Consider the following 9494-nt stretch of genomic DNA (forward strand, 5'->3'; position numbering starts at 1 on the left):
ATATGATGTCTTAAATCTAAACACAAACTCAAAACATAGTGTATGTACACAGACTGAAAAAATATGAACTTAATGTTTTATTTTATTTAAATCACTGGCACAGACAAAATAAATACGTTTCCCAGTGTTTGATAGACAAAGTAGACATACCACGTCTAAGGTATCACAACATGTACTTATTCACAATTTTAAAATCAAAATTTATTAGATTATTTAGTGTTGATGCAAAATAATCTAATATACTAATTATTGCAGTTATAAGAATGCAGTTTCAAAACAGCTGTATAACAACTATTGACGCCCTTAATTCCCAGGGAAAATCTGCAGATTTTCCCTGGGAACATGAACTGTTTCCCGCAGCCTCGTTTGCCTTTCCTTTAAGCAAGGGAAAGGTGTTGAATCCTACTTTCATCCAGCTGATTGACAGTGCATAGCAGCAGATAGAGGGAGGGCTGCGTTGTGTTGCTGTGCTGCTTACAGCCGGAAACGGTGGTCCCTTGGACTGGACCCTGCAACCTGCAGTTCCAGCACCTCAAGTGGCTCTGTGGAAATTTGATAATGACACTTAATAATTTAACTTAAAATGTGCAGAACAAACAAATTTTTAGACATATAGACATAAGAAATTCAGTTTTTTGCAGCTTATTTTATTTTATTTTATTTTATTTTTTTCATGGAATAAATCAGGCATTGAATTTCCACAACAGAATGACACAAGCATCAGTAATATATATATTTTTTTCCATTATGGCATTTTTTTTAAGTCATTTTCCACAAACATCAACATCACATAAAAGAAAATGTGTCAGTGCTCTTCATGTAAATGTTTTTTTTTTTTTTTGCTTTAAAACTCAATAACAGAAATGAAATGGTGGTTCTTTTAAAAAAAAAAGAATGATTAAAAAGATTCAAAGAAACAAACACACAATAAAGATGTAATAAAAACAAGCTGGCAAAAAAATTATAGAAATTAAGTTAAATAAAAGCAGACACAATAAAACTGGAGTTAATTTTATTACTATGGTTTAGTCATTTTGATGAATTAAGAAAGTTAATAGCATTTAGAATACAAAAGTTTTCACCAAAGGTTGCCTTTTAGCACCTCACAGACTTGATAAGTTGAAAGTGACTAAAGATGATGAACTGTTGGTAGTAGTTCTCCAAGGTTACTTTCTCATGCTGGCCAGAAGTTTTAGGGTCATAATTATTCCCTTCTCCTTGCCACTGATATCATTAAATAGACAGCTTAGGTTTGTGACTTGTTAACATGTGTGGTGTCCACATGCTCAATATTCTGTGACCTGAAACCGCAACAATTTCATCTCCAGAGGAGACTGCAAACATTATAAATAGCCTTTTAGTTTTTGCTTCTTGATTTTTGCGTTTTATTATTATTTGGCTCTAGTGTCTCTGTTCATGTGACTGTGTAAAGATCCGAGAGCTGCTGGAAGCCAACATCATCCCTTAGACATGTGATTTAATAAACACAATTATTCATTTTGATGAGTTTAGCCCGCTTCTGGGTTCACACGGTTCTGTTTCCACGTAAAAAAATCAATAAATAAATGAGGTGCTTATGTGTTGGCAGCTTCTCCAGGAAGCGGAGAGCGTCCGAGTATGGATGGAGCAACACAGAGGCAGCGTTGGCATTTCCGCGCTGCAAAACTGTCGTCATTGTTCATGTGTCACGCGTGCGGTCCTGGCTCGGGCTGTCCTCACCTGTGTTTTGTGTTTGCCAGTTAGGAAATTATGTGTACGACGTCTGTTTCCCTGCAGCAGTGAGGATGTATGTGTGTGGCGGCAGGTTTTTGCAGATTGCTACACTGATGGGCCCACAACCTGCCAAACACACATAATGTTCCAGCTTTTGTCTGAGGAAAAAAAATAAATAAATAAAAAATGCATCAACATGTTCCAAGATGGACTGTGCAGTGTGTGGATGCAACTTTTAGTTTAGATTAGAATTTCTTTTGGGTCATTGCTTCACTTTTACTGTTTTCCTCCATCTTTCCAGAGCGTAGAACATTCGTCTCGTCCATGGCGTCTTTGTGGTCAAAAATCTCAGCCATCCTGCCTCCTAACGAAGAGCAGTTTCCGCTGCAGTTTAGCGACAAAGTGGCGTTAAGCGTGGTGGAGATGCTGAAACGGGCCCGCCAGCAGCTGTACGGCGACGCGACGAGCGCCAGCAGCCAAATTCTCACTGCTCAGATCATTTTGGACTATTCATGGGAGAGACTTAACACGGGAACATGGCGCCATGTGGACAAAGAGTGGAGGCGGGTTTACTCGTATGGCTGCCTGTTCAAAGCGGCCGCGATCTGTCGAGGAAGTCCATCAGAGGAGGAGATCCTGCAGGCCATCAGGACATGTGACATGGGTTTGCTGATGGGCGCGGCCATCATGGAAAATATACTTCAGGTCATCGTTCGAATTCTGCAAAGGGAAATAAGGACATTGGCTAAAGAAGAAGATGCTCATGAAAACATCGAGGCAAAGGTTTGTTGTCTTCTTTTCCACACACTTCCCTTTTTTCTTCCATTTTAATACTGAAAGGTCAGACAACTGTGTTTTGACTCTGAGGTGTCTGACTTCTTCTCTTGATTACATATTTTAAAGTACACCTCGGCATCTCAAACAGCCCACATATTAAGGCTGAAACAACCGTCATCAACTTTTTGTATTAAGAGGTATTAAAATATAAGAAAAAAAAAAAAAACTGGACTCAGCTTTGTCTAGTTACAACCGCCTCCACACTTATCATCACCCTGGTAGAGAAAAAGCCTGAAGGTAAAGTCACATTTTTATTGCAATCACATACTTTTGTAGTAAAAATGCATTCAGATCAATATTTTTAATTCAGGTCCAATGATTTAATGGAAGAAAAAAAAAAATCTCACATGAAGAAATAATTATTTTACTGCACCACAATCATTGCCACCTTAATAATTCCTGTAAAATAAATTCAACTGAAGCATGTCTTTATATTTAAATTCATCAGAAACTTTTAATTAACAATTAAACTCTATCTACAGTATATTCTATAGTTGATAATGAAAAGAAAATAAATTAATTTTCTCATCTTCACTTGCTTATATCATTTTAAATTTTAACTTAAATGGGTAAAATAACTGGAACTGTGAGAAGCGTAGCTGGATGACGACCAGTGATTATCTGTCAGCCAAAAAGAGGAAGAACGATGCTAAATGAGATATAAAAGTAAAAAAAAAATATCTCTAAAACTCACAGTTAGAGAACTGAAGCAAAGAGTTGAGTTTTGGTCTCCATAACAACCATAATATGCCAGCTTGATGCCAACTGGTTGTTTGCCATCCATGCCAGTAAAAAGCCTGATGTGGACTGGCATCGCAAACATAAAAGCAGAGTTAGCTGAGCGCTTTCTGTCAGATGAGATTAAAACGAAGCGTTTTTGCAGCAACAACTCCAAACGCTGAAAAACATGTTGTATAATTTTATTATTCGCTCTTCACTAATAGGGGCAGTCTGTGGTGGTGTGGGCCTGTTTTGCTTGCAAAAGGTTGGAACCCTGTTAGAGTACGTGGCACCAGGAACTCTTTGTAATAACCAGGACGTTTTTTTATTTTTTTTTTTATTTATTTTTTTTTAAATATTACTATGTAATTGGTGGACGTCCAGAAAACTGAAAAATGGGTAAAACAAATAAACACAGAACGTGTTCACCTAACAGAAAATCGGCCTTTTCTTCATGACCGCCGTTTTAGGTCCTCAAACTTAAATCCTTTAGAAAAGCTGTGAGCTGAGCTGAAGAGAAGAGAGCGTTGGAGAGGACCCAGAGGAGGAATGGTCAGATATCCATCCCTCTCTGTGTGTATGCTCACCCTGAGAAATATATTTATTTTATTCATTCATCTATGTTTATTTTTTTGTTTTGTTTTGTTTTTACAGACGTCTAACCAAGGTGCCAGTGAATGTGGAGAGGGCTGTATATTATCCCATTTCAAACATGTTTTTCTTTGCTGTTTCAGCATTCAAAGACACCAAATGTACTTTCATTACGGTAAAATAAATAAATAAAAAAAAAACAAGATAACTAAAAACACATCTCTTGAATCTAGCTGAGAATATAACAAATTATTTAGTGAAATGTCTGAAACACTCAATCCTTTTCGGTAAGTATCCTCTGCAGTTTAAACTGACCTTGTTTTACTTTTTTTTTTTTTTCTTTCTCTGCCGCTATTAACAGAAAAGGAAGATCGCAAGCCCACATGTTGGTCTAATCAAAGACGAGTTGTCAGTTCCCAGAATTAAGTGTCCTTCACTGGAAAGCTTCAATGCAAACTACCTCCTTCCCCTCAAACCAGTGATTTTAGAGGGGATAATTGACCACTGGCCAGCCCTCAACCAACATCCCTGGAGGTTTGTTTTCTCAGAATCTACGCATTTTCAGCTAAACATTGTGTCTCTTGATGGTACGTCGCTGTACATTTTCATCTTCGGATGATTTCATTTGAAAGTACACCTAAATTATTGTCTGACGGATTTTAACTTAGGCTGTCAAAATAAGCTTTTATTATTATTAACATTATCCTGCAGTTGCATTCAGTCCAGCAAAGTAATCAGACTGATACATACTTACCACAAGAGCTGAGAGCTCTTGATGGGCTGAGAGGACGGGAACGCTGGAGTACTCTCAGATAGAAGAACAACTAACACCTAACACACAAACTCAGCCTGGAAGATATAAAAATGAGAGTTTTAGCTTAAATAAGTAAGAATTTTGACAATAAACTGAGCACGGGTTGCTTAATTCGTCTAAACATCTGTGATTCTTTACTTCTAAATCATTTCAGGTCGTCATTTTTCTGCTGCTCATTTTTAATAGGAAAAAAAAAAATCAAAGTGGTCGTCTGATTCCCATCCAAAAGGCCTGTTTTACCACGTTGTTGCGCGCTCCTCAAATCACAACGGCCGTGTGTGTTTTTTGAGGATAGTAATCATTATCTCCCTCCTGTGAAGCATCGAGTACCTGAGGTCCGTGGCCGGCTGCCGGACGGTTCCCGTCGAGGTGGGCTCCCGCTATACAGACGAGGACTGGTCACAAACACTGCTTACCGTCAATGAGTTCATCGACAGATACATTTTGAATGAAGTGAGTGTGTTGTTTTGTTTTTTTGTTTGTTTGTTTTAAGCCCACATTATCATTTTAATTATGGGTAATAAGCGTTATTAGTCCATGTCTTTTGCTTCCCAGGTTCAAGACTCTGAGAGTGATCACAAAGCTGTGGGTTATCTCGCTCAACACCAGCTTTTTGATCAGGTACTTGTATTTTTTTGATCTGCCATGTTGCTAAATTGTCATAGTTGCCTTCTTGTCCTCTAGGTGTTATCTGTTTTATGCAGTGTGTTGCAAAGATATTCTGAACTATGCAACGTTACAATGGAGCACCTTGAAGTTTGCTCTCACAGCTACGAAGTTCTCATAGACTTTTACAAAGAAATCTGAATAAATGCCGTGTGCGTTTGACTTTTTTTTTTTTTTTTTCCAATTGTTTGCAAAATAGTTCCAATCGGCTCAGTCAGATGGGATAGAGAGCAGCCTCAAATGGGCCTCTAACATCCCCATGGCATGATGCTACTACCATCACCATGTTTCACCATAAGGACAGTGTTTTCGGGTTACTGTGCAGAGTTAAAAACCAAAATTCTACATTTGTTTCCTATCATTTGCCGTTCCCTAAATATCTCGTGGCAAGTTTAAAGCAGAGCTCCTGTGGGTTTATTTCAATAATGTCTTTCTTTTATGGCATTAAAACCAGATTTGATGAGTGCTCTACTAATTTCCTGTAAACAGTTTTTCCCTCACATTTCTCACATGTATTTGTACTAAAAAAAAAAAAAAAGAGCTAAAAAGTACACCGCTTTCAATCTTCTTCAAAATTGCAGTCAACTTTGTGGCAGTCTACCATCAAATTCCCAATAAAACTAAGTGAAGTTTTCAAGTAGTCAAGGGCTTTGGATACTCTTACAAGTACTGTGCAAAATAAACCCACAGCCATCACTGGCAGGGCGTCAGTTTGTTTCCCCGGGAAAATACTAATTGGAGCCCTGAAACGGTTGATTTGTTGTCTAGGTGTTTGTTCTCTTCTTCACAGCATGTGAACTGATATAGATAAGACCTGATTTTTGGTTTGTTTGGCACGTCTTAAAAGAAGAATGAGCAGCTACCTGTTTTCAAAAATTTATGACAAACCTGCTTGTTTGATCAAAGTAGATAAGAAACTTGAAGCGAGGAAGCAACAATCAAGTTTTTCAGAGTTTTTCACTTTCTGGCGGCACAGGAGCAACAATTCAGACACTCACAATGAGATATTAATAAAAAGATTTATTGATGCTATACCATATATTTTTTTTTACCTAACTTGATACCAGGTAGTGCAGTGTAGCAGTGTAGATTGAGCTTTACAAAGGGATCATATATCATTCATAATGTTCAGACATTTTTAGAACATCTTTTGATGGTGAAGTTGAAGCGCCGCATCTTTCACAATTGGTTGTTTCTGTGAAAATATTTGAAAGTGCAGGAAAAAAAAAAAAACCCTAAACATTCTGGGATGGTTTTTTTTTTTTGCACTATTTAATATTGAGCTTCATGAAAATTCTTCTGTGATATTATGATAAAAAAAAAGTCCATAATTAGGAATCATCAAATTTTGCCCATGGAGTTATTATTTTTAGAGCTATAAAAATCTATCCCAAAGTCAAAATCTAAGTAGGTCTGCATGATGTTAGAAAAACATGACATTGGGATATTATTACTACTACTTCGTTTTCCCATCATTGAAGCATCCTGACCACTTTCCTTGATTTTTCTGATTTTGGTCACTGTGTCTGGGTCTGTAGCAACTGTGGGCGTCCAGGACTCAGAATGCATTATTAAAGTTTTATTGCACAGCTTCTACAATCTTATAGCTTACCGATTATTTCATTATTATTTCAACAGTCCCTCGCAAATGTGGTTTTGCACACATTGATGTTGCCATGACAACTGCCATCCATATGCAGTGCTGTGACAAAAGTGTTTGCTGTCCGACAGATTTCTTCTTTTCACACCTACATGTTTCAGATTGTGAAACCAATTGTAATATTGGAGAAATGTTGTGCAAGAAAATACAGAATGCATTTTTAAGTAGTTGCTTTTTTTTTTTTTTATAAACTACAGTATCTAAATACAACACTCCTGTTAAATGATGTACCAAATTAACCAGGGTGTGGTATAATTATATATAATTAATCAAATCTATTAGAAATATAATAGGTTCACATTCACTCGTCACACCCAGACATGACTACAACACATCGTGCCCTGACTTCAAGATATCCAAGAATAGATGAGAAACAAAGGCATCAGTTTGGAAATGCTTGCAAAGCCATTTCTAAAGCTTTAGTACTGCAACAAGCCACACTGGTGGTAGTTGTTAACAAAAGGCGAAAACAAGAAATGGTGGTGAATCTTCACAAGCGTGATCAGACTGCTAAAATTAATCCATGTGCAAATCAACAACTCGTCCAGGAACCAAGTGATGTCTAAATCACGGCAACTTTTTTAAAGATCTGCATCCTGTCACGTTTGGAATTATACCAACAGCATTTTAAAAAGTCGTCTGAGACCCTTATGCTGTTTTGTGTGTGTGTGTGTGTGTGTGCATGTGTATGTGCATGCTTTAAGAGAACATGTCTCAGACTGCAATCTACTACCTAACCTATGCTCTGAGCAGGTGGTGGCAGTAATGCACCATTACGTTGGAGACCAACCTCCATTAAACAAGCAGAAGAAGTGACGGTCTGGGGCCGCTTTTCTCCTTTAGGACCCGAGTGATCTGTTGCAATTGATGGAATCGTTGAACCATCTGGTTGTGGCCTTAAGCTCAAGTGGTTTGGTTATACAGCAGCACAACGATGCAACGCGCACAAGCACGTTAAACCCCGAATGACTCAGAAAAGGAAATTGCAATTTTGGAGCTACCTAGTCAAAGTCTCGACTTAAATCCGATTGAGATGCTGTGACCTTTAGCAGGTTAGCTCTACTCAAAAATGAATCGGCGTTCAATGTGTCTGTGCTAAAGCAACTCAGCAGAAGAAGAGTGTGCCAAAATTCTTCCACAACAATGTAAAAAAAAAAAAAAAAAAAAAGCTAATTCCCAGCTGTTGCAACCATTTGATGGCAGCCGTTGCCGCCAAGCGTGGCACAACTAGTTATTAGTGTTAGGGACAATCCCTTATTCGCTTAGAGCCAGATTTTTGCTGGATAGATTTTGCCATATTAACAAAAATAGTTTTAATTTGACGATCTGAAACTTGCAAAAATGCAAAAACGAAACAAATCTCTTTCACACCACTGCTACACACATGCTGTATTGTTAGCAGCTGATGCATTCATCAGTGCCTCATTGAAAACCATGAAAATTCATTTATAATAACGTCAATGATTATTTTGTTTCAGTTGCTGAAAAATAATGTCATCAGTGTTTATGTTCCGTTTCATTTTTTCTTTGCCTTAGATGTCCTATAATGTCTTCCTTCAATTCTAGATCCCAGAACTAAAGGAAGACATCCGCATCCCGGATTATTGCTGTCTTGGTGAAGACGATGAAGATGACATCACTGTAAACGCGTGGTTTGGACCCAAGGGTACGGTGTCTCCTCTTCACCAAGATCCTCAGCAGAACTTCCTGGCTCAGGTGACTACAGCCATCCTCTTTCTAAACAGCTGACACCTGACCAGAGAGTAACCTCTTGGGATTTCCTTTTGCATATCTAAAGGTAGTGGGAAACAAATACATACGGCTGTATTCCCCAGAGGACACAGAGAAGCTTTATCCTCACCAATCCCAGCTTCTTCACAACACCAGTCAGGTGCGATTGACAAGTCTGTGGAGAAAACATGTGTTGCACTTGCCACGGAAACAAAAAAAAAATAAATAAAAAAAGATTCGGTGCTTCCAGTTTCTGAACTCTTCTGTGCAGGTGGAGGTGGAGAGTCCAGATGCTGAACGCTTCCCTGAGTTTGTGAAGGCACCGTACCTCGAATGTGTCTTACGGCCTGGAGACGTGCTATTCATCCCTGTCAAATACTGGCACTATGTCCGATCTTTAGAAATCAGCTTCTCCGTCAGCTTCTGGTGGTCATGACTTTGTTTCATAATAAAATACGTTTACTCTCTATTTCGCTGCTGTTAAGAGTTTTTACCCAACCGGAAGCTAATTTCCTATAACGCTACATCAGACAAACCTTTGAACGCTCTGAACACACACCGCTGAATGATTAGCCTCAATTTAGCCGCCGATGACTGAGACAACATTTACCGTGTGCAAAGCTAAATGCTGCACAAACTAACCAGAAATCCTACAGTTATTAGTCATCTGATTTGATATTATTCTCTTCGGAAATCAGCTTATTTAATTGTCTACTCCACCTCATTCATCCAAATATCCGACAACGTGCGATTTCCATAATT

At 38.2% G+C, this 9494-nt stretch overlaps 1 protein-coding gene across 3 annotated transcripts in view; it reads left to right on the forward strand.

Annotated features, from left to right (window-relative positions):
- kdm8 (lysine (K)-specific demethylase 8) overlaps positions 1 to 9201 on the forward strand; it is a 116336-nt gene extending 107135 nt beyond the window's left edge. For all 3 annotated transcript variants that reach the window (XM_007560479.2, XM_016675507.1, XM_016675506.1), the window contains 7 exons: positions 2015 to 2496; positions 4223 to 4395; positions 4996 to 5128; positions 5231 to 5296; positions 8568 to 8717; positions 8800 to 8892; positions 9004 to 9201. In XM_007560479.2, coding sequence (XP_007560541.1) covers positions 2038 to 2496; positions 4223 to 4395; positions 4996 to 5128; positions 5231 to 5296; positions 8568 to 8717; positions 8800 to 8892; positions 9004 to 9168 — 1239 coding nt within the window. In that variant the 5' untranslated portion in view covers positions 2015 to 2037 and the 3' untranslated portion in view covers positions 9169 to 9201. The remainder of the gene's footprint in view (positions 1 to 2014; positions 2497 to 4222; positions 4396 to 4995; positions 5129 to 5230; positions 5297 to 8567; positions 8718 to 8799; positions 8893 to 9003) is intronic.
- The last annotated feature ends 293 nt before the right edge of the window (positions 9202 to 9494 follow it).

This window comes from Poecilia formosa, unplaced genomic scaffold, assembly GCF_000485575.1.
Source record: "Poecilia formosa unplaced genomic scaffold, Poecilia_formosa-5.1.2 Scaffold115, whole genome shotgun sequence".
In the NCBI taxonomy this organism is placed as follows: Eukaryota; Metazoa; Chordata; class Actinopteri; order Cyprinodontiformes; family Poeciliidae; genus Poecilia; species Poecilia formosa.